Source organism: Paroedura picta, chromosome 16 (assembly GCF_049243985.1).
Source record: "Paroedura picta isolate Pp20150507F chromosome 16, Ppicta_v3.0, whole genome shotgun sequence".
NCBI classification, from domain to species: Eukaryota; Metazoa; Chordata; class Lepidosauria; order Squamata; family Gekkonidae; genus Paroedura; species Paroedura picta.
This window is the reverse complement of record NC_135384.1, coordinates 15,656,578-15,681,633: the sequence shown is the minus strand read 5'-3', so window position 1 is coordinate 15,681,633 and position 25,056 is coordinate 15,656,578. Positions and strand designations below refer to the sequence as shown.

Sequence of the window (25,056 nt, the reverse complement as noted above, 5' to 3'; positions counted from 1 at the left end):
GTTGGAACAAAACAGACCAGAGGGATTTGAGTGTGTTTTCCACTCAATTCTTATTGGTGGACTACAAATCCCAGCCAACCCATCAGCAAAACTGGCCTCCCCTCATCAGCTGAAGCATTCCAAAGGTGTCATAAATCATCTAGCTGCAACGATTGGAGCTGGGAATAACAGCGATGGATCAAATGTGAGATCGTATTACCCAATAACAAGTTCCTTCCTGCCCTTTTTATGCAACTGGTGTCATCCGGTATCAGGAAGTGAATGATGGAATGCGCAGTCTCTCCTGCAGCTGGGCTTTAATTGCTCTGATGTGAGTCAAGGGAGAAAAGACAGACAACCCAAGTGACTGCCTGGGCAGACAATATAAATCGTAATAACACAAGGATCTTCTGTCTCTGCTTTGTTTATCTGGAGTGCATAGTAGTGCAAAAGAACTAGAAAGAAACCAGGGAGATGGACAGAAATGCAGCTTGGAAGGTAAGCTGAGTTTCTGGCACCACTGCACCTGCTCATTAGCACCTGTACAGCATAATAGATTTTTTGCTTGTCTGTAACATTGTTCTTCTACTTTTGTATTTATTGTATTTATTTATTTTATTATATTTTTATATCGCCTGTGCATTGCTTCTTTGCTACTCCAGCCAGGCAAATGAGAGCCAGGACACAAGCATTTCATACCTCCAAAGTAAAAGACAGTGGGTTGGATCCTGCCTGTTGTTCTGCAGCTGCAAAAGGGAGGGAGGGAGTCCCTTTGGACTACCCAAAAGGGGGATGCTGGGGAATCATGGGACATACATTGGGTTAAAAACACACACAGAAGGTGTGTAACAAAGAGAACTGGACAAGATATATATAGCACACAAAAAGGGATGCAGCCTCTCGTGATCTGGTAAAAAAAAATTAGCAATGCCACTATGCAGAATTCGGAAACAGTCTTTAAATCATTTTCCCCATTCTGGGATATCAGTTTTCCTGGGGAATGCCGCTGCATGTTATCTGCTGCTTTCTAGTTTGGTAACCTAAGTGCATTTTTCTCATACCTGTTTTGTGCATATCGACAGGGGAAAATCCGGCTCTCCAAGAGCCTCTCAGGAGGTGAAAGAGCAGCTGTGGCTGATAGAAAAGAAGTCATGAAGAAAGGGCTTGCCAGGCTTGGGATTTCAGCTGATGTGGTAGGGTTCTATTAATGCGTCTCCCTCAAAGATCCTTCATCACAGAACTGTATGCCTCTAAAGTCCGATCCAGTCACAGCCTATAGTGACTCTGTTCCAAATGTACCATCAGACAGTTTCGTGTGTAATTGGAAATTTAAACTTTGAATGTAAAATACTGTTTTTGCTCATAAGTAGACTACTTGGTTTATTCGTGCTTGACCACAGTTCCAATATTAAATCTCCATTGTTCTACACCAGGGGTAGTCAAACTGCGGCCCTCCAGATGTCCATGGACTGCAATTCCCATGAGCCCCTGCCAGCAAACGCTGGCAGGGGCTCATGGCAATTGCAGTCCATGGACATCTGGAGGGCCACAGTTTGACTACCCTTGTTCTACACACTCAGCACTATCAAGGGCATGAATGCTAAAATCCTAAACGTATGATGGCAATTGAACACCATCCAATAGCAAATATTGTGAAAGCTTATTCAATTAGCCATCAAAAGAATGCCAAATAAAATTGGAGTATGGGAGTATGAGTAACTCTCTGTTACTGATAAACATCATGATTCTGAGGGATACATTCATGCAGCTCTAAATTATGCAGGATTTAAGCCAGAAGATCAAATATGCTGCCATCCTGTTTGCATTCAGAGAAAGTTATCAGAACAGTTACTATCACAACAGCCAGAATTGAACTGAGGCTATTTATACCAGTTAATGCCTTCAGCTGTACCAGCAAACACTTACTAGAGGTCCCTATCCTGTATCCTGTGAAGCCTCAAGGTGAAGTTTAGTTCTGCCTTTTAGACAATTGAGAGGCCTGGGGAGATATACACTATGCTGTCTGAATTGAACACCTACCTGGGCTTCCTGCCTTCTCTGCCCCTGGGGTTCTTGGCTTGACCATTAGGTTCCAGGCAGTAGGTGAGTGTCCCCAGTGAGTTCCTTAACATTCCCAGTCTCTGTGTATGGCTTCTGCGCATGGGTCACCCTGGCTTCTAGCCTATTGCTGGCTGGATGCCCACTGACGGCAACTCAGAATCAGAGGGACCCCAGAACTTTAATGTCTTTCATGGTGTCACTTTCCATGGGATCAACCATTATGACATCTTCATCTTCCAAGGAGGACTCATCAAACCCAACCTTGACAGTTAAGAAATGAACAGTGTTATCCTAATTAGAGTTAGTCCCTTCTAAAAGCCCAAAGACTTAAAAGTATTCCACTGTTATTACGGCATACATTTTCAAAACTTGGACCCACCTTTGTCAAATGCATCTTTGACTGCATACATTCAATGATGTGGGCTCTGCCCCATGATGTCAACAAATGCATTAATTTTTACTTTTTGTTAGCATTATGAATGCATATTCTAGCATATGTTCTACCTCAGCAACAATGCAATTGTGATCAAATTAATTCCCTTCTTTACTTTTGCTCATCAAAATAATAAGACCACTTATGAAATAATGGGTGAGTATCAATCAGGTCTCTGATGGTGAAAAATGAAGAAAGGATTCCCTTTGCCTACCATAAAAAGCCTATACCATGATTATGGGACTTAACGCCTTCCAAGGTCCAATATAAAGGTCTAGGAATGGATTAAGCCACAGTTTTTACTCAATCATACCTAATTATCCAGCCCCCATCTTGCATGGTTTTTGCCCAAGGTCCAGAGCACATACTTTTTTTTTTTTTGCCTATTTACCTTGTTTTTCCACAACGGAAAAGTGGATTGAATCCAACCCATTTCATGCCATGAAAGGTTTACTGATTGATTGTGAATCTATCAAATGAGTGCTACAGCAATACATTTGTAGAGACAGCTTCTGTATCTGCCACAAGCAAAACCATTAGGCAGTATACTGTGCACTAGTATGAGCAACTGTTTGTGTATGATCAAAGCAGGATCCATGGATAAATTGGTTGTAAATATGATTTTCCCGTTTCATTCATTTCCATTTCTAGCTAAAGGACATTGCGGTTGAACGTTGTGGAATGTTGTTCTTATTCTTGACTGTTGTTCTTATTCTTTGCCCTATGTATTAAAAAGAAAGAGGACTTTGGTTTAACAAGAAGGACAGAGATTCCTTAGTAAGTTATTTTTCTTTCCATTAGAACAAAATGCCCAATATTGCGGTCCTGGGATCAGGGGGAGCTCTACGGGCCATGATTGCCCTTTATGGGACATTAGTGGAGTTAAAGAAGAACAATATCTTGGACTGCGTTACATATCTAGCTGGAGTATCAGGTTCTACCTGGTAAGTACAGAATACTTGCGGTGAGAATGTGATTCACTAGGTATAGTCTGTCTTGAAACAATTGTCAGTTTGCCAAAACCTCTTTGGATAGAAGTGATAGGAATCTATTCTTTTGAAGGAGATAACAAGGATGTTCATGCATTCATTAGACCTTTTCTCAAAGACTTAAATTTATATCAACCTTCCAATTCTAGAAGAAGAAGAAAAAGTGTTGGTTCTTATATGCCACTTTTCTCTACCCAAAGAAGTCTCAAAACCACTAACATCTGCCTTCCCTTTCCTCTCCCCACAACAGACACAATGTGAGGGAGGTGAGGCTGACAGAGCACTGATATTACTGCTCGGTCAGAACAGCTTTATCAGTGTTGTGGCAAGCCCAAGGTCACCCAGTTGGCTGCAGGTGGGGGAGCGGGAAATCAAACTCGGCTCACCAGATTAGAAGTCCGTGCTCCTAACCGCTACTTGTTGCACATGGGGGAGTGGGGAATCAAACCTGGCTTGACGGATTGGAAGTCTGGACTCCTAACCACTACACTAAGCTGGCTCTCTAGCAAGGTCTAGTTATTAGAATGTTGGATTAGGATATGGAAGCCCCAAGTACAAATCTCCACTTGGCCATGGAAGCTTCCTGTGTGGGCCCCATTGGGCCCTCTGGTCTGTCCCTGTAGGGCTGGTCCCCTATTTACAGCCTAACCCATTTCACAGAGTTGTTGTGAAAGTAATTTTGAGTGTGTAAGAATGATGTACCTTCTTAGCAGAACATTGGGATAAAAAAAGGAAGAAATAAATGATTTCAGCTCTGTGACAAGCACCACTTTCACTTTATAGACTATATAAGACCAGCTTTTCTAAATCTATCTGTTCTCTATTAATGAATGGATTTATCTGGACTGAGGCTTACTTCCATGCTCCATTGAGATCCTGCCAGCTGTCTTTTTGCATTAGCTCATATGGAGCTCTTGCTCTGTTGCCATGGTCATCTGAATACCAGTGACACAATGAAATCAAAAGCTCAATTTTTGGCAACTGGGCACTCTCATCCAAACAGAATGTGCTTTTGGCAGTCATACAGTTGACTCAGCTCCTAGTAGCAGGGCAAAAACCTGACACACACAAAGGCTGAGGCTGTCACTGTGCTCAGAAGGTCATTTGGTGAGGGTCCAATGCAAGTGTCCCAACTGGCAGACTCTTATCAATAATGTGCAGCCACCACTCACTGCGGCCACCATTTGATGAAGTAGAGCAGGAGTAGTCAAACTGCGGCCCTCCAGATGTCCATGGACTACAATTCCCAGGAGCCCCTGCCATCGAACGCTGGCAGGGGCTCCTGGGAATTGTAGTCCATGGACATCTGGAGGGCCACAGTTTGACAACCCCTGAAGTAGAGGAATGGCTGGGAACAAGACCCCTGCTGGCCTCCCATCTTGTACATGCTGCATGCTCGTGGCATGCATGCAGTGTGAGGAGGTGGTCTTGCAATGCCTATTTTAGGTGCTACAGGAATGGGCTCAGCCTCTTCGCTGCATGCTGCTGGAGCAACTTCCCTCCCACCCAACCCATCAGTAAGTTGGCCTTACTGTTTATGTTTAAGCTTGCTTATGTTATGTTTACAGGTTGAAATTATTGTCACACCTTTGGGTTTATTATAAGAAGGAGCTGATTGTAGGGAGTCCGATGTGTGATTGGATGCCCTGAGGTGCAGGGCCTCAATAAGAGGTTGCTCCAAATGAGCAGGGGCCGACCTGGAGGGAAAGCACGCAGGATCATTTTGGGCAGCCAGCCGGGGAGTTAGCCAAGGAGGTTTGCACCCTTTGGCACACCCACATTGGTCACCTCCCACAGCAGTGTGATTCCAACAGGCAATGGAATCTCCATTCCTTGTTGGGAAAAGCGACAAATCCTGGGTTGCCTTTGGAGTATGTTGGGGATGCAGTTTACCATAAGAAGGTTTAGCATAAGAAGGAGCTGATTGTAGGAAGTCAGCAGACTGTGAGGTCTGGCTCCTCATGGCATGCCAACCTATTGGTCGTTCCCGGCCCCAAGGAAACCTGCCTGGCCTCAACCAGGGCTAGGGCCTTCTCGGTCCTGGCCCCAACCTGGTGGAATGAGCTCCCGGAAGAGCTGAGGGCCCTGTGGGAATTACCAGCATTCCACAGGGCCTGTAAGATAGAGCTCTTCCTCCTGGCTTATAGTTGAGGCCGAGCGGTAAAGATCAGCCCCCCCCCCTCACAAACTGGCGGTAGAGAGTGTCACCACCCCTCCCGTAGTTGAGGATGCAGAGACCAAATGAGTAAGATTAAGCCATCATTGTTGCCACTGTGACCTATTGGTTACTAACTATTGTAAATTTATTGGAACTTACTGTTATTTTATGGTTTTTAGGGGATGGGGTTATGTAAGCCGCCTCTAGACTTTGGGGGGAGGCGGGATATAATCATAATCATAATCATAATCATAATCATAATCATAATCATAATCATAATCATAATCATAATCATAATCATAATCATAATCACCCTCCTGTGTGGAGGCAAAATAAAAGCCATGGCCATGTTTAAGGGCATTCATCGTGTTGCATCTTTCTTCTGGCCAGAAATGCCTTCATACGAGTCAATGAATAATCAAAGCTTATCATTTTAAGCGTATGCATTCCGTTTCACTAAAAGGTGCATGTCCTCCATCTACAAACATGAAGACTGGCCACAAAAAATAGAGACCTTGGAAAAACATCAGATTGAAAAGCTTACTGAAAACAAGTGGAGTGTGAAGGAAGGAACAGGAGCCGTAGCTGAGGCTGCAGATGAAGAAACCTACTCTCTGACTGATTTTTGGTCCTATTTAATTGTACATCAGTTGCTAACTGAGGTGAGCAGGGAGCAAAAAGTCAAGCCCCAAATTCAGTGGGGTAAAAAAAATATCCTGAATAATGGAAAGAAAATTAAGGTTTCTATATGTACTAAAAATAGGCGGGTTGCCAGCCAGTGTGATTCTGTGGGAGAGGGGCATAGGAGGGTGCGATGGTGTTACATCACATCCAGGAAAACCTGGAAGTGCTGCCATGCCACATAGAATTTCTGATGATCCTTAGAGCGATGTGATGTCACTTCTAGCAGGAAACTGGCATCCATCATAAGCAACCTGACAATAACATCTCCCTGAGGTTCTACCCCAATCTCCAAAATGAAGACGAGTTGGTTTTACACCCCAGTTTTCACTACTCAAAGGGGTCTCAAAGTGGCTTACAATCAACTTCCCTTCCTCTCCCGACAACAGACACCCTTTGAGTTAGGTGAGGATGAGAGAGCACCCAGTTGGCTGCATGAAGAGAGGTGGGGAATCATAAAAGAGGCTGCCTCTCTTAACCTACTACATCAAGCTGGGTCTCCTTGGCTAAAAATGTATATGCACTTCACAGATGCTCAATGCAGGATCAGCCCCAAAGCATCCTAAAGCATCCAAGAAAAGTGTGTATCCAACCTTTGCTTGAAGACTGCCAGTGAGGGGGAGCTCACCACCTCCTTAGGCAGCCTGTTCCACTGCTGAACTACTACTGTGAAAAATGTTTCCATGATATCTAGCCTATATCGTTGTATTATTTCTATTTTGGGTCCTGACTGTCTAGAACACTGGATTGGGAATTTATTTGGGAAATTTGGGGGTAGGGTTTTATGGGTGGGGAAGTGACCTCTGCAGGGTAAAATGCCCTCAAATCCTTCAAAGCAGTCCTTTTCATTGAGGGAATTCATTTTGTAGTCTGCAGATCAGCTGCAGTCCTGGGAGATTTTTAGACCCCACCTGCAGTTTTGCAGCCTTGGTCAAGAGAACGTTGGGGTTATGCATACAACAAAACAAAAGGCAATGGGACCTGTTAGAATCCAGTAGAGCAGGGATAGTCAACCTGTGGTCCTCCATGGACATCTGGAGGACCACAGGTTGACTACCCCTGCAGTAGAGGACCAGTTGGCTGGATCTATCTGTTAGTCATGCAGGAGCTAGCATATCCCTTCAGAGGCTGGGCTGAGAGCCTTCTCCCCATAAAAAAGATTGCTAAGTGTTGGTCAAGAAACACATTTAGTCAATTAGATTAAATCAACCCATTCTTTTTTCAGTTGGATGAGACTGAACTTGCTACTGTGCCTGCGGAGAGAGGGCAAGCTCCCTATCCTATCTATGCAGCTGTGGATAAAAATACCTACCATAAACAATATGAAGGTAATTTCATATTTAGAGAAAGTGACCAAATAAGGCCACTTCCCCAGCCAGCCAGTTAAGGGTTTTAGCTAACAAATGCTCGCTAGGTTTAATATTCTACCTTCAGCTGTGATGACTGGGAAAATTCAGAACATTCAGTATACCAAATATGTTAGCTAGAGGCATGCAGGTACATTTTTCGGTCAGTAGGCTTTCAATATAAGGTTATCTCTAGGCATCCATTGTTTCACGCTTGTATGGGGACAGATGGGGCAAGCAGCATGTGATGAGGTGAAAGCCTTTGATCACTGAGAAAGGCAGTTTTATTTCTCCTATGTTTTTGTTAACTACAACTGATTTCCAGGGGATTGATTGGTTGTATTGGCAAAGAATGATCACTGGCTGTATTTGGATATGTGACACAGTTTACTAACGTAACAGAATTAATTTTTGCTATATATTCTCACTGTCATGTAAGGAATTCATAGTCTGAGGAAGAGTGCTTGCACTCGAAAGTTCACCCCCAAATAAATCTTTGTTGGTCTTAAAGGTGCCCCTGGACTCTGATTTTATTAGGAATGTTGAGAAGAAGTAGTGGGGGACAGTATCACCACAAAATGGCTGCCATGGAGGGCAATTCTGAAATGTTTGGGATGCCAATCCAAGCATCCTCCTACAATCAAGCCAGCCATTTTAACAAGCTACTCCTTGCAGACACAAAGACCCAGAGCTGTTCTGGATTACTTCCTGCTCTGGTGAAGTAGGGGAAAGCCGTGTCTAACTGTTTGCTTTGGGGAAGGAATATTTTGTCTCTGATCCAAATAAATACCAAGAAACCACATTGACAGGTCCCATGGTTTGAGTAAAGCTTTCTCAGACTCTGTAATGGCTTCTGTCTGATGGCCACACAAAATGAATAACATTGTGGCTTTATCATATTTATTTTGGCTGGTGAAAGCAGATCTTTTTTTTTTCTAGACAAATGAATGGCGGGTAGTTCTGCCTATCTATGCTGGAACCTTTAAGACAATTGTCATTATTATAATATTTAGGAGCGATTAATGGTGTGGAAAACTATATTCAAAATGTACTGCATGTGTCATCAGGTGCCATCTGATCACAGTCAATTTATAGCGACCCCAGTAAGGGGCTTTCAAGGTAAGTGAGAAGCAGAGATGGATAGCCATTACTTTTATCTGAAGAGCCTTCCTTGATGCTCTCTCTCCCAAGGACCCCCCCTGCCTAGCTTCTGAGAGCTAATGAGATCAAGCTATACCATGCCTCCCACCCTCTCAGGCATGTACTACCATCCTCAAATTCACTACAGATATGCCACCCAAAATTCAAATTCAAATTCAAAAAAACCTTTAATGGCATATAAAACATCATAAGAACAAGGGTAATTCATAATTATAATTAATTGATAAAAATTACATAGTCTAGATAAACAAATAGAAGAGAATAAAATAAGCAGTAACCAACAGTAGATTCCTCCAGAATGCCCAGCAATCAGCAATTTCCACCAATTGTAGGTGCCCCTGGTCTAGACCTGATTCTTGCCTAGCCGACTGTCCTTTTGTATCACAGTAGCCAAGAATTCGGCCACCAGTTCCGTTATTTCTGGGGACCTATCAGCTAACAAATGTCCGGTTATTCTGCCCATAGGGCCAGAAAGGTCCATCGTGATAGGGACAACAAGTCGTTGTCTAAGCGTAGAATGTGATGGGCAATAGAGTAGAATATGTGCACTGAGTCAGGCTCTAATTGGCAAAATTTACCCACTTATGACTCCTTGATTCAAATGGGTTGGTCTGAAGTAGCATAATAGAATCAGAGTCCAGTAGCACCTTTAAGACCAACAAAGATTTAGTCAGGGAGTGAGCTTTCAAGTGCAAGCACTTTTCGTCTGCTTGCACTCGAAAGCTCACGCCCTGAATAAATCTTTGTATGACTCCTTGAGTTAGCTTTGGATTCTATTTCAGGCAGCACTGGGGGCCTGTTTTATCTGTACACCTCTTTGCTCATTCATGCTTGTACAGTTCTTATTAGCACTTTGTTCTTTCATTTTTCCAGGCACCTGGTTTGAATTTACCCCACATGAAGCTGGAGTTCCTGCCCTAGGAGCATATGTAGACCTCAGATACTTTGGGAGTGTGTTCGAAAATGGTCAACTGAAAGAAGAGAAACCGCAGAAAAACATTTGCTATATGCAGGGTACACCATTTGGTTCTTGCATCTGGATAAGCTGGCATTCTGAGCATGCCAGTCTCCCCCCCCCCTCCCACAGGCTTGGCAAGATAACAAGAGTCTGTGTTTGCATGATTAGTCCATATGTATGTGGAAAGCAGCTGCTTATGAGGAGTAATGAATATGAAAGTAACGTTTGGCTTGGATCCAGTTAGATTTTCTGCTGGTGAGAAGGAAGGGAGGAGGTCCTTTTTAACAGCTCAGGAAAACTCTACTGGTGATCCTGTGATCTGCATCGATCAAAGTCATGTAGAATGGAGCTATGGTTAGGAGGAGATTCTGACAAGATTGAATGAAATTGCTGGCTCAGGGCTGGCTGGAAGCAGAGCATCTACCAGGGTCCAGGGCTTCTGGCAGGGGTCCCTGCCACTAGGGCTGACCCCTACCTCCAAGGCTCCTCTGCCACTCACTTGCTTACTAGCAAATGCTCCACCTCCTGTGTCCCTGATTTCATAGAATCATAGAATCATAGAGTTGGAAGGGGCCATACAGGCCATCTAGTCCAACCCCCTGCTCAACGCACGATCAGCCCTAAGCATCCTAAAGCATCCATTTCCTGGCTGCCGTCACAGAACAGTGCACAGGGGATACAAGCCATGTTCTCGATGGTCAGAGCAGTGGCCCTGCCAGTTGCACAAACCACTAAGTGTTGTGTAGCTAGCCTGTGAGAGTGGTCAGGAAAGACATGTAGGCAGAGGTCCTGATTGTAGAGAGAGAAGTGGAGGGGGACCCTGGCACTCTTTGCCCAGGGTCCCTCAAAACTTGGAACTAGCCTTGTACTGGCTGGATCCAACCCTGTAGCTACAATTCACACATTGTAGACCAGCATATCAAGGTCACTTATGGGGTTTAAATATAACATAAGCTCCCTGTCTAAAGCACTAGTTAGATTTTATTTTTCCCGCTCTAGATACTGAACACCATTTTAAGTACAAAATGTATTTCTTTATTTATATTTCAGTTTCTATACTGCCACTCTCGGGAATACTATCTCATGGCAGGTTAAAGATACAAAGATAAAATTACAATATTGCCTTTGCCAAACCACACATAGGCCAATGTTAATGATAATGACAGCAAACAGGTTGGATTCAGCCAGCTTTAACTCAATTCTCTCAGGTATACTAAGTATGCATCAAAAATATTAACTTTGACCATTCAGTGCATTCAGGTGAACTGCAGAACTATTAAAATCATTTCTTGTTTGTTCCAGGTTTATGGGGAAGCGCACTTGGCAGTGAGAGAGAAATTTATGAGTCTATAAAAGGTACTGCTTTTTCTGGGGCAAAGGCCAGAATCAGAGGCCATGTGATAATGCCACCCATCAAAGATTCCTGGAACCTATTTGTCCCCATCATGTATATAGAACAGTTTTTGCTCATTAGATAAAGGAATATTGTACTAATATAGAGGAGAAAGGGGGACATAGTGGAAGAAGATACAAGTGGATGGATGGATAGATATAGAAATATACATCTACTAGGGGCCAAGCCCGTTGCATTCAGGAATACAACAGGTGCTAGATTAGGGGGGATGGAGTGGAAGAACTCTGTGGACTGCTTCTCCCTCCTCCCAAGACCTGGCAAGGCTGCAGGCAGCTGTTATGGAATTCACCAATAGGGGCAGCTCTCACATGGCAGGGATATGCAGCCTCCAAGCCTCAGAGGGGAGTGGAATGAAGAGCGGGGTGGTCAAGGGTAGTGGACAGAAGGCAACTGCTGGCCACTGGACAGTCAGGCAAACTGGTTGGAGGAGGAGGCACTCAGGGGTGGGACAGCCGCCCTGAGTGGGTGTTAAGCGCTGAGTGGCACTTAATCCACATGCTCCTCCTCCAAGGCCAGAAATATATAGTGGAACAGATGCACATACATGTATGCAAACACAATCAGGCTTCACCCAATGATATATTTCTGGATCTGCTTATGATGCAAAGGGTTATTGCATGGGAAAAACCTGCATTAAGTACCCACATGGTGATGATGAACTTTGACAATCAGACTGGCATTCAAGGAATTTATTTCCTCTAATGGATTAGCAGCCAGTTGGTTGCACCATGTGCTTTATCAGCAGTGTGAAGGTTTGGGAACATGAACTCTTGTTTGCTGTGGAAGACAGGGTACTATAGTGGTTAAGATACTGAGTGGTGACCAGACAAGTCCTGGGTTCCATTCTTCCAGCTTTAAACATATTGATTAGCCATAAGCAAAAGAACATATACAGGCTTCAATGATAATAAGAATGTTTAGTGTTATAGGGTCATTGAATGGACAACTAGCATGATATGCGTATCATGGTCAATTAAGCTACTTGATAATAAGGGAGACTGCGATATCTGAGACACATTTCAGGCAAAGCCCAAAGGGAGGGTTCAGCACCTTGAACAGTATGTTGTCCGGCACCAAATTTCTTGTGATTTTGCTGTTGTAGTATAGGAAACACAGATCCCCGTGCATGTGAATGTATGTATTTCTCTTTCCAGATTCCTTACGCTTATTTCCAAACCAGGACAGATCAAGACATGGAGAAGAAGAAACTTGGGGCAAGTCCTTAAGACTTTTAATACCTTCCCTCTGATTTATTCCCTCTACTCTATGACACCTTAGTCATCTCCATAAGCTCTTGCATAGGAATTTTCTTGTGGTCAACTTGCTTCTCTCTCTCTAATATACCGCAGAAAGGACTCCTGATCAATCTATACAACTGGGTCATTTGTAAAAAATTGCCTAGACTTACCGGTACTATTTGATTAGTGTTGGAGCCTTTCTCTGACACTAGATGCCTTCATTCAGTGGAGGCGATGTGTTCCACAGGTAGAAGTCCACCTCTATCAGCAGAAGTCTACTGGCATTAGATCAGACTCCATTGTTGCAGGAAGAGAAGCTTTGGCTCTAACCCAATGATCTAGATCATACCTATGTCTCTGGGAACTGAGTTCACTTCACCTTAGCTTGGATTCAGATTGTGTTTAAAAGAACTGTTACGCTTCAGGCACAACAATTTCTAAAGTTATGCTGGGTATAACTAGATCTAGCCCACATCAAGGTTCTGTGTTGCATCCAACCAATTTTACTGGGGATGAAATAGAGGGGTCTCCGTGGACTAATAAGAAGATAATAATGGGGATCACCAGAACTGCATGTACAAAAGCCATGTGGGATGGGGTCTTTAGAAAGTAGAGAATTGTGCAAGATCAGATGAAATACCTGGCTGTTATTCAACCCTCTGCTTACAATATCCGTTTTTAAAACTCATTTTTCATCAACTGGAACCCCCCCCCCCCCTCCCATATGCATATCATCTCTTCAAAGCCATCCGTATTGGCTCCAGATTTTAATCCAGCAATATTTTGAAGTGGTACAGCTTGGAATAAAAACAAATATCATACAAAATTGAAAAGTATACAAATGGTTAACACATGAAGATGCTTTCAGGCCATTGGTTCATCAAGTACTGTCTACTCCAGGGGTAGTCAAACTGCGGCCCTCCAGATGTCAATGAGCTACAATTCCCATGAGCCCCTGCCAGCAATACTATCTATTGACTGAATGGTGGGCTTAACCCTGGCAGAGCAGCCAAGTGTGAGTCATGGGCAGGAGACAAAGAAAGTGGCCAAGAGCCTCTGGTCAAACCAGTTCAGGCCAGACCACACCATCAGCAAAACTAATGGCTAGGGCGGGGGGATCAGAATCCAAAGGCACCTGAAATTCCATCCTGTAGCAGAAGACAAGCCCAGGCATGTCCTGGTTTCCAAAACGGCTTCTCTCCTAGCAGTGTGTCTGGTCCTGGTGTTTCATTGTGTCCCTGTGACTGGCTTGCTCCCAAGCCTTGACTGTTGTGGTGTACTACTACTTATGGAGTTCAGGGTGCCAGCATGTAAGTCAGGGTGCTGCCATAGTTCACGGAGAGCTCCATAACAGAACAAACATTTGGGATATAACCCTTATACTTTTGTTAGGTTTCCATCAAATTTGGGGGCTTGGCAATTGATACGATTATTAGAACTGATATTATTATAATGGATTTCAGTGCATTGTTGACAAAATTATTTGTAATCCTGTTTCCCGCTGGCTTTCACTCCCAAGATTTTAAGGTTGTTAGCACATTCTACGAAGCCTATCAGTGCATTGTGGAGCTACATTTGCGTATAGTGGATGGCAAAGAAGTGGATGCAATTTTTGACCGCCTTGAAAAACTCCTGAACAGTAAGTGGACTTTGATACAAATTTTCCTTGCTTCGGGAGAAGGTTGTGAAGGAGAAGAGAATGCTCTAATCTAACCGTATTATTGGATACCAAGGCTGTCTTTCCCTCCTTAAAACCCTCCTTCATGTGATCCTCCACCCCTTCTGTTCCCACCTCCCTAAACTGCCCCACCATTGCTATCCTCAGTGTCTTTGGCCCTCAACATGCACTAGCTAGCTGACTGAACTGGGGCTGCCTCTCTGTGTCTCACAGGCTCTGCTTTGCCCCTCCCCACAGGGCAGGGTTGGTCTCCCAGGACTGCTAAGTCACACTCTGCTTCTGCATGCTTCTCCCTACTGCTCTGGAGCTTGGGCTACGAGGGTTCCCTGCTGCTGGCCTCCCTCTTTGTCCAGCTGTCTCCCAGCTGGACCAGCGCACCAATGCCTCCAAAAGTCTTCTCCCCGGCCAAGGAGGTCCCATTGAGGCTAGGGTCTTCTGGAGCCATGGTCTCCTGGCAGGAGTTGGCCCCACAGTTCCTGGGCTTGGGGCGTCACTGGCTGCTTGGCAGGCAGCCGAGCCCAGAAAAATTGCCTCTTGTATCAGCTAGTTTGATCCAAGTTTGGTTGCCATGTTCATTTGGGGGTGGGAGGAGGATCAGTATAATTCTAAAAGCTTCCATACACAGAGAAGAAACAGTATTTTGGTATATAGAATTAATAAATACGGGATTTAGATGTTTCACTTTTTCTGATAGATACAGTCAGGCATGATGATCCTCTAACATAGTCATGAAAGAATAAGGTATTCAGAAAGTAAAACAAATGGAAGGGAACAGCTGAGATGCTACTCACCAGCGATACTGTCTTGGCTAGGACTGGTCTGTGTGTCGTTGTGCAAACAAAAGAAAACCCAAGAGGGGATAGTGTTACAAAACAAAAAGCAGCAAACCTAACCAGCAAGCAGTTAAGACCCAAAAGTGCACCCCTCTACCTTGATGGGATGGATCTTGTTGTGTTTTGGACTTGCTATTCTTGTTACTAACAGTTAGGGGGCTGTGTGGGTCTTATATTATACTGTTTGACCAGGCCTAGCCAGATCTGTCTTTGAGTTCAGAGTGGCACAGCTTGAAGAAAGATTCTTACTCAGAGTGGAATTCTTATTTACAAGACTGAGATCTTGACAGTTAGGTGTCCACAAAATATAAACAAATTATATCAACATTTATTGTTACACGTTAGGAGGTCTATCATTGTATGGTGCATATTATGTTATTTCAATAATAAGCTTATGGGCTTCATTTATGTTTTTAACTTTTTAACTTCATAAGCTGTGCACAATAATAAATGTTAACAGAATTTGATGGTTTATATTTTGTGGATGCCCAAACTTCCGTGCAGACAAAACCTGAAAACTAATCTTCTTTCTTTTTAAACTTTTCTCTTTGCTAATTGTGACTTAACTCTTTGTATCTATTCACCATTTATAAAGCCCCCAAGACTGCCAAAAGCTATGAAATGGTCCGACAGATGCGTAAGACCTGGCCTTCTTCAGATGCAACAAAAAGGAAGAATGACTGTATCGGGCTTAGCAGAGCTTTAGAATCGGATTTTGGAGGCAAGTAGTATACTGTCCCGATATTTTCTTCTGGAAGCCGCTCTTTTCAAATAGCTCCAAATTATCTTGGTTGGTACCCATATGTTCTAATGTTATCTAAGCTGGTTACCCTTCTTTCTGTAGTCTTTCTATATGTCTGAGGGGTAATGTTGCCTCCATTTTTCTTAATTTTACCTCTCCAAATATCAGTGGAACCAGAGATGGCTGCACTACTGAAGTGACATTTGTGGTGTGTAAAGGTAAAGGTATCCCCTGTGCAAGCACCAAGTCATGTCTGACCCTTGGGGTGACGCCCTCCAGCGTTTTCATGGCAGACTCAATACGGGGTGGTTTGCCAGTGCCTTCCCCAGTCATTACCGTTTATCTCCCAGCAAGCTGGGGACTCATTTGACCAACCTCAGAAGGATGGAAGGCTGGGTCAGCCGGCTGCTGGGATTGAACTCCTAGCCTCATGGGCAGAGCTTTCGGATGGCATGTCTGCTGCCTTACCACTCTGCGCCACAAGAGGCTCTTGTGGTGTGTATACACTATCAACACATTAATAATAGAAAATCCATTGCAGGAGTTCTCATGCACCACATTCTCTGCTTCCACCATGGCTTTGAATTTTCATGGGACACATAACAGGTAGAAATTCTGTGCCAAATTGAACACAGATGATCCTAAGGAAAAGCAGTAAAATATATAGGCATAACTCTGAATAACATAACTGCAATATAACTGTGTATCTTCAAAATCCCAAAATGAAATCCGCAAAGGTGCAAGAGTTTCTCAGTTGTTCTGACTGGCAGCTTGTTTTGTGTCTAATGAGTTCACATGATGGGCCAGCAGTATTCCCACCTAAAACCTTTGAGGCATGATCCAATAGGGTCCTTCTGAGGTAAAACAGAGAAGAGTGGCATGATTCCAAAATAGACAGCTGCGGCACCCAATGGTGATGTTCTTTTCCTTTTATTGCTAAAACAGTCCTGAAAAATGATAAATTAATATTGCTTTCAAGGTTTTATGTATCTCTCTCTCTCTCTCTTTTTTTCCCCCTTTATGAAATCAAAATAGTGGAAAAGCTTCTGCAACCTTTGCAAGTCATTAAAGGTAAATTCCTTAACATTGGCATGGCAATTATATCGTATCATTTTCCCTAAATGGCGCACTACTTATTTATTGAGAAGATTTTTATGCTGCCTTTCCTGACTTCTATGTTGGGTGGCTTACAATTAAAACCTTAACGAATCAATATCAAAAAACCCAAGGAGGCCATTAAAACTAATCCAGGAACATAAAACAACAGAACTGACCTTTAGGATGCTTTGGGCTGATCCTGCATTGAGAAGGGGGTTGGACTAGATGGCCTGTATGGCCCCTTCCAACTCTATGATTCTATGATTCTATGACCTCAGACCAGAAGACCAGAGAAAGAACTGGACATGGAGTCAGTGTCCACAAGTCAAGTCACTATTCTCCATTTCTTGTCTTTTTTTCTCTTTAAGATAAAGTAGTGGACACAGTTGTGGAGAAACCTGTGGAAGCAATCAAAGGTAAACTGTTGAAATTAATATCTCCTTCATGCAGTGCTTTGAGATTTTGGGTTGATGTTTAGATTACGTTTAGATCTGAGAGTCTTGCTTTGCAGCCCCTCTTCTCATTTTCTTTTCATTTTTTTTACTTTAAGATAACAAAGTTGTGGACACAGTTGTGAACAAGCCTATAGGAATCATTAAAGGTAAGTTGCTAAAAGGGACAGGTTCGTATTGAGTTTTCCTTTCTTTTGTGGACTTGGGGGATTTGGACTAGGATTTGGGGATTTTGTATTCTAGTTCCTCTTCTCAGTCTCTCTTGTTTTAAATTTAAGATAGACTACTGAAAAAAACGCTGGGAGAAATTAAAGGTAAGTTGCTCAAGTTGACATGTTCATATTGACTTTATACTTCTTTGGTGGTTTGGGGGGACTTGGACATTGATTTGGGAGGCTTATATTCCAATCCCTCTTTCTTATTTTTTCTTTCAAGATAAAGTAGTGGACAGACCTATGGAATTCATGAAAGGTAAGTTACTGAAATTAATAGGTTCATATTTATTTTTAATTTCTTTGGTGGATTTGGGGGATTTGGACATTGATTTGGGAGTCTTGTATTCCAATCCCTCTTTCTCATTTTTTTCTTTTAAGAGAAAGTAGTGGACGAACCTATGGAATTCATGAAAGGTAAGTTAGTGAAATTAATAGGTTCATATTTATTTTTCATATCTTTGGTGGATCGAGTATCAGACTTGGATTTGAGTACTCTAGCTCCACGTCTCAAATTTTTATTCTTTTCCTTCTAAGATAAAACAGTGGAAAGGGCTGCAGACAGATCCACAGAAGCTATTAAAAGTAAGTTACTGAAATTAATATTGCCTTTCCATCTGTTTGGTGGAAGTGGGTTTGGGTTTGGGTTTGGTTGTCCTCGGTTTCCACACCCTTTGGCCATCAACTCAAAATGCCTTTGGGCAGTGACATTCTCTTTTAGTTCCCTGTCTGTAAACTGGGAATAAACATATTGTATTTCAGATGTCAGCTGGTTGGCTGGTGCACAACAAAGATGTGTAAAAATGCACATTTAGAACTTCCTACCCACTCTTCAAAATACTCTGATATTTCTCCTTTTTGATGTGGAACACATCTTCTGGCACACTCAGTGAAATCAAAAGAGGTCTATCGAGCGTGCCAGAAGACTGTGAGTGGCAGCTGCCACAGAGGCAGCCAGTGATAGTGCAGTGGCTGAGGGGGATAGCCCAGCCAGGCACCAGAGCACAGCCCACCAGTGCCATGGCGGAGAAGGCTGGCCCAGCTGAAGAATAAGGAAGCAGCCGTGCCACCCCACAGGCTTAGCCAGCAGCCTCACCACCTGTGGGAGTCAAGGCAGCGGCCACACTACCCCCAGATGCCTTGGCCAGCAGCCACACCACCCTGCCAAGGCAGTAGCCACACCACCCTCAGCCCAAGGGTAAGGAGGAAAATGGGAAGCAGAGGGTAGAAGGGAAAGGAATCTGCATGTGTGTGTGTGTGTGTGTTTGTAAGAGAGGGAAGGGGGGGGGACTAAGGATGATGTTGGGAAATGAACAGGTAAGGAGAGCAGGGGGATGGGAAGGGAGTCTTTGTGTGTGTGTGTGTGTGTGTGTGTGTGTGTGTGTTTGCAAGGCATGCAGGGGGTCCTGACCAATGACCCACAGAGTAGATATTTGTTCCACATACCCTCTGAGAGTCAGACTGTCAGGCAGATTTTTTAATATGACTGTTTTAATGCTGGGATATATCTCTGGGGAATATAAATGCAATTTTCTGGGATAATCTCCTGCCATTTCTGCTTTATTTTGGCTAGAAATTGGCTCTGATAGAACTATGGATGTCATTGTGTCTGCTTCTCCAAGTGTGTCTTGAAGTATTATTGGCAAGCAAGATGGATGCTAGCCAATGAGAAAATTCAACCAAGCTACTCATAAGCAAGCTACTGCACTATACAGATAACTGTCATGTCTTGTTCATCCAGTCTAATAAGATGGTGACAGAATGGCTCAAGAGGAGTCTCCTGAAACTCGACCCTCCAAAGACAGAGGTCTTGTGGCTAGGTAGAAAAGGGCCAAAAGGGAAGCATGCCTACCCTTCCAGGACAGGGTTCAGCTGTCAGTTCTTTCCTCAGCCAGGCATCTGGGTGTGATCCTCAATGCCTCCTTATCCATGGAGGTGAAGGTCTCAAGAGCAGCACGGGTGATGTTTTTACATCTTTGCCAAACCAAATTTCTAGCTCCCTACTTCTCCCCAAAACCCAGCCAAAGCTATACGTGTAATGGTTACTTCTAGATTGGACTTCTGTAATTGGTTCTATGTGGGCCTACCCTTATCCCTGCTCCTAAAACTGGAACAGCTCCAGAATGTGGATGCTAGAGTTCTTACAAGAACTCCCTGGGGGAGCACACATTCAACTAGTGCAGTAACAGCTGCACTGGCTCCCTGTTGAATTCTGGATATTGGTTCTGGGCCATTTGTGGCCTATATCCTACATATATGCAAGACCTCTCCATCTACACCCTCTGAAGAACACTATGCTCACCTAACACCAACCAACTAATGGTCCCTTGCTCCAAGGAGATACATCTGGATTCAACCAGGGCCAAGACATTTTCTGTCCTGGCCCCTACCTCATGGAATGAGCTCCTGGAGTACATCTGGTCCCTGCCAGAGTGAGCACATTTCCACAGGACCTATAAGACAGAACTATTCTGGCAGGCTTTTGGTTGGAGCTGATGAATTGTTAACATCAATACTCTATGGACCTTACTCTCCCACACAGTATCACCTATTTCAAATCAGGGAAGATCCAGACCTTCAACTGATGGGAGAGATAGCAGAAACTGAATCACAGAGAGGCTTAACATCGGGCACTTTCTACTTAATAGTTGTACCATTATTTTAACTTTTTATGCTATTTCATGTTTATCTGGTTTTATAAATATGTTATCCACTGCCCAGAGACTGACTGCAGAGATGTATGAGCACAGGCCAAATATGGGCCCTTCATAGTGTTCCTGGGAGGATCCATTCAGCAGTGTTCTGTACAGATAAAGGTAGGCCCACATGGGGCAAGTTACTGAAGTCCAGTCCAAAGGTGACCGTTGCATGAATTACTGTGGCTAGGTGCCCCAGGGCCAGCTAGGGTGCTAGTAGATGGGCTTGGCGAAGGTGAGAAAATGCCAGCTGTGGTACTCCTGTGAGTTGAGTCTCCATAGGAAGGGAGACATCAAGAATCTTACTGATTCCTGGCTGTGCATGCAGCCGTAAGCAGGGTAATCATGCTTCCCCACATGGACCTGTTATACCCCTGTCTTTGAAGGGCTTAGTTTCAGGTGACTCTGCTTGATCCATCCCATCACTGCAGATCACTCGTTTAATTAACCACCTTTAGTTTAACATACATTTCTCTCTTGTGTCTTCATCGGGGGAAGTGCTGGTACAAATGAGCTGCCCAACACTGCTGCTTGTTGAAATAGCCTTTCTGCCCCATGAAGCAAGGTCACGTTGTTTGTTTCCCAATGCAGATGGCAGCCAAACAATCTCTTCTGGAAGCAAAGAAGCTGATCAGCTGACCCCAAGGGGAATACCTCCTTCAGAACAGCCAAAGGAAGGTTAGCTTACTATAGGGCTCTGCTATAATATCTTCAGTAGGATTATATCATGTAAGAATATGCAGAATGGCCGCTGTAACATGAATTTGACTGTAACAACATGGCTTCTGGTAGCATTGCTTTGCTATTGTTCTTTTTGGTCTAGGGCAGTGGTCCCCAACCACTCGGCAGTGGGCTCGCCAGGCCATGAGCAAATCGGCTGCCGAAGTGGCCGATTAGCTTGCAGCCCGGAAAGCTTCTTGCTGCAGGAGGGGGGGAAGCGTGGCCGCTGGCACACTGCCAGCACAAATGCACATGTGTGGCAGTTTTGCACATGTGTGCATGCGCAGAGCCACCACGCATGTGCGTTTTTACCCTGTCGGGAGTTAAAATGCACATACGCGGCAGCCCCGTGCATGTGCACATGCGTGAAACTGCCATGCGTGCGTGTTTGCACCCCCGTTGGGCGCAAACATGCATGTGCAGCAGTTCCGCACATGTGCATTTGTGCGGGGCTGCCACACATGTGCGGGCCCTGGGTCGCCCTCTCCCCCCATCCCTTGGCAGCAGGCCGCAACGTTTAAAAGGTTGCAGATCGCTCACCTAGGGTTCTCTGCAGGCCAATATCCTGCCTTTTCATGGAATAGATGCAGAACACACAAACAGATATTTCATGGAGGGAAGATGAACAAAATAAATAAAAATTAGGGTAGTTTTACATTCAGAGCAAATGGCTCTATAAAGGAAATGAGATAACCACAGGTATTCCTCATAGAACTAAGTTCTTAGGACTGGAGTCAGCTTTTCAAGATACAGTTCCATGGTACAAAACCAAGGCAAACTACTACCATCCCTCAATTTCAATCAAGAATGTTTTCTGTTGACTTATTGGAAATCTTAGATCAGAGCAGCAGGACAGACCAACTTTTATTGCTGCAACTTAAACAAGAAGCTCTGGTTGAATTCAGATCCTCATTATGTTACGAAGCTTATGAGGTAACCCTGAGTTAGTCACAATTTCACATCTTCGCAATGGAGATAAAATGGGGGAAGAGACTAGCATGGCACCATGAACTACTTGCAGGTAGAGCAGCATTAAAAAATATAAAGAGAGGCAACCATATTTCTGATGAAGGGAGTTTTGACTCTTGAAAAGTTATACCTTGGAAATCTTCTTGGTCCTCAAGGTGCCACTACACCAAAAATCTAGCTCTGCCACATACAAAACATTTTTTTTCAAATCTCTTTGTGATATTCGAGATGCAAAAAAGCCACACCTGTTTTGGGCTGTAGATTTCAATCTTTGATTTGTGGAATTCTCTTCCCATTCTTAGCGGCCAATGTTGGCTATCGCATCCTACGTTTCGTCAACGTGGTGAGAAAGACTTATTCCTGCCTTTTGACGTGGACATGGGGGACCATCAACAACTTCTTGTATAAATGCTGTGAGCTTAACTTGCATTCGTATTGATCCTTCAGTGACTATTGTACTCCTGGGCTGAAAGTGGATGTTCCATATGTCATGGGGATTTCATTTCTTGGTGTCATTGTATTTATGAAAACATATCCTGCCTTCCCTTTATGGCTCAGGGCAGCATACAATTCATCCCATTAAAATCACTGAGCAACTCATAAAGTTATCTTATACTGAATCAGATCCTTGGCCCATCAAGTTCAGTATTGCCTACTCAGACTGGCAGAGGCTCTCCAGGTTTTCAGACAAAGATCTTTCACATGGTCTACTGCTAGTTCCTTTAACTGGCAATGCTAAGGATTGAAGCAGGGACCTTCTACATGCCAAGCATGTCCCACAGCCCCTTCCAAATACTTTTCAAAAACATTCACAGTCATCTCCCAAACAGCATGGCCTTACAGGATTTTCTAAAAAAACATTGCCTTATTACTGAGCCTCTTGCATAGAATTAGAATGTATTTATTTTTATTTTTTTAATCTTTATTTATATATTGCTGTTCTTCACATGGACTCATGGTGGTTCAAACAATAAAAACATTAAAACACAATAAAATCCATAAAACATCCCTTCCAACAAATGGTGGCAGGAGATAATTACAGCCCTTTCTTATTACTCCAGTCCCCCTCCCTCCCCCGTTCAGCCGAAAGACAAGTTGTCGCATTGGGGGTGAGGTGTCATGAAAGTAGTACTTTAGGGGGGATCCTGGGACTCCACCCTGGCCTCAACTGTACACCTGGTAGAAGAGCTGTAGGCTCATGTGATTTTATGCTGAATCTTTGTTTTCCTTAATATTGTTAGCTGCTGTTAATTCTCCTGCCTTGACAGAGGAACCAGTCCTCAGTCTGATTGATGCGGGTTTGGCCATAAACACTGCTTACCCACTTGTTTTGCACCCCGAGAGGAATGTCCAGTTGATCCTCTCCTTTGACTTCAGCTCTGGGGACCCTTTTGAGGTAAGATAAGTGGATGAAAAGGTGGGCATGAGGGATGCTATCAAACCCCTTAGCACTTCTGGCTCAACTCCCCCAAGCTTTGTTTGGAGTTTGCTTCTCCTGAGCACAGATCAAAGCTGTACATATTTTCATACCAATGTCTACTTCTGCCTGCTGAAGTATTCCTGAAAAATGTGCCTCTTTTCATGCTTATTTGTTTCAGCTGGCCACAGTCTCTGATAGGGGAAGGGAGGCAGGGGGAGCTCTGCAACTGCCTTCCCTGATCCTCTGGGGAGAGGGAAGTCTTGTATATTACAATGCTGCAGCATTGTAACATGATAAACGTGTGTGTGTGTACCTGGGGGGGGGAAGTTATTGAGGGCACATGGAATGAAGAGGCAAAATTAAAAGAAATGTGCAAGCAGACACCATTTTGAAAAAAAACACCCTTTTTAGATAAGGGGAAGGAAGCAAAACATTATGGGAAGCTGCCTTCTTCCTAGTGCAAAAAACATATGGAGAATTTCAGCCTAGAAAATGTGGGGAGGAAAGCCCAAATGCGGAAAGCAAAGTGTCAACTCACATCATCTAATTGAAGTCCAAAGTGTGGCTAAGATGAGGCTAAAATGTCTCCTAGCGAGGAAACAGTCTTTGTTACAACCCTTCATGTTTCATGGTAGAACAGCAATTGAGACATAAGAACAGCAATTTAGACTTTGCTGGATCATAGCCATGATCCATCTAGCCCCAAATGAAGGGACGGCAGTAAAGACATATATTGTTGTTCCTGTTATTATATTAATAATATTAATGTATAATAATATTATATTGATAATATTAATATTAATAATAGTCCGGAACCAGACTCGTACAGTGCCCAACTAGTTCTTCTAGAGGTCCATCAATAGACAGAGACTGAGGTTGCATCCTGGGATAAGTATTTAGAGGCTTACTGCCTTGGAATTTGGAGGCTCCTTTAGTCACCATAGCAAGTATCCATATTCATGGACCATAAATCTCTCTTTTCCCTATTTAAAGCCATCTATACTCTTGGCTATCACTTTACCCGCTGGCAGTGAATTCCATAATTTAATTACTTCTTTAGATGTCCCCGAGTTTTATTATTGTAGGAATGGTACATGAGCTAGTGCAGTGTTGTCTTGTAAGGCCCCTTTCTGATTTGGCATTAGTGATAGGTGCCACACATCATGCCCCTTTCTGCACTAAACTCTATATATCAGAAATATCTGATCCCAGAGGAGTAGCTTTCAGCACAGATTGCCTATATTCCTAACAGGACTGTTGGTATGCACAATGGCCTCCTATATAACCTTGAGCCTCTTACATTTCTTCAACATCAGGGGGATGGAGACATTACCTGTTATAGGAAGAGTCCCTAAATACAGCATAAGAAACAGCTTAATTCACTGCTATGTGGATTTGGTAGTTTCCTCATGAAATCTAGACTAGCTCTTTCCTTTTTTGGTTTCTTCAGACCCTCAAAAAAACCATTCACTACTGTGAGAAAAACAGAATCCCATTTCCCAGGATTGATGAAAAAGAGCTGAATGAAACAGAGAATCCAAGAGACTGCTACATCTTCCGAGGAGATAATGGCCTAACTATCATGCATTTCCCACTATTCAACAAAGTCAACTGCCCAGGTATACTTGTAAAGGGGGTTGATATGGGGCATATTGAATTGATGGGATTTGGCGGGATGGATTGTGGGCCAAGCCTCCACGTGAATGCTATGATTGCGGGCTTGGACCTCCATGCAGAAGGATGAATAGTGCTAACTTCCACCTTTTGTTATATATTTATGGAAGGAAAAGATCAGTACTGGAGGCAAGTAGTGGTCAT

General features: G+C 43.6%; 1 protein-coding gene across 1 annotated transcript in view; it reads left to right on the top strand.

The window, feature by feature from the left end:
* Positions 1-205: 205 nt before the first annotated feature.
* LOC143825051 (cytosolic phospholipase A2 gamma-like) overlaps positions 206-25,056 on the top strand; it is a 28,773-nt gene continuing 3,922 nt past the window's right edge. The window contains exons 1-21 of the mRNA XM_077313008.1: positions 206-477; positions 1,062-1,172; positions 3,275-3,417; positions 6,084-6,282; positions 7,527-7,629; positions 9,682-9,822; positions 11,069-11,122; positions 12,335-12,394; positions 13,938-14,057; positions 15,525-15,650; positions 16,707-16,742; positions 17,138-17,185; positions 17,320-17,370; positions 17,500-17,535; positions 17,657-17,692; positions 17,815-17,850; positions 17,971-18,018; positions 20,721-20,807; positions 22,121-22,231; positions 23,060-23,214; positions 24,689-24,857. Coding sequence (XP_077169123.1) covers positions 454-477; positions 1,062-1,172; positions 3,275-3,417; positions 6,084-6,282; positions 7,527-7,629; positions 9,682-9,822; positions 11,069-11,122; positions 12,335-12,394; positions 13,938-14,057; positions 15,525-15,650; positions 16,707-16,742; positions 17,138-17,185; positions 17,320-17,370; positions 17,500-17,535; positions 17,657-17,692; positions 17,815-17,850; positions 17,971-18,018; positions 20,721-20,807; positions 22,121-22,231; positions 23,060-23,214; positions 24,689-24,857 — 1,894 coding nt within the window. The 5' untranslated portion in view covers positions 206-453. The remainder of the gene's footprint in view (positions 478-1,061; positions 1,173-3,274; positions 3,418-6,083; positions 6,283-7,526; positions 7,630-9,681; positions 9,823-11,068; positions 11,123-12,334; positions 12,395-13,937; positions 14,058-15,524; positions 15,651-16,706; positions 16,743-17,137; positions 17,186-17,319; positions 17,371-17,499; positions 17,536-17,656; positions 17,693-17,814; positions 17,851-17,970; positions 18,019-20,720; positions 20,808-22,120; positions 22,232-23,059; positions 23,215-24,688; positions 24,858-25,056) is intronic.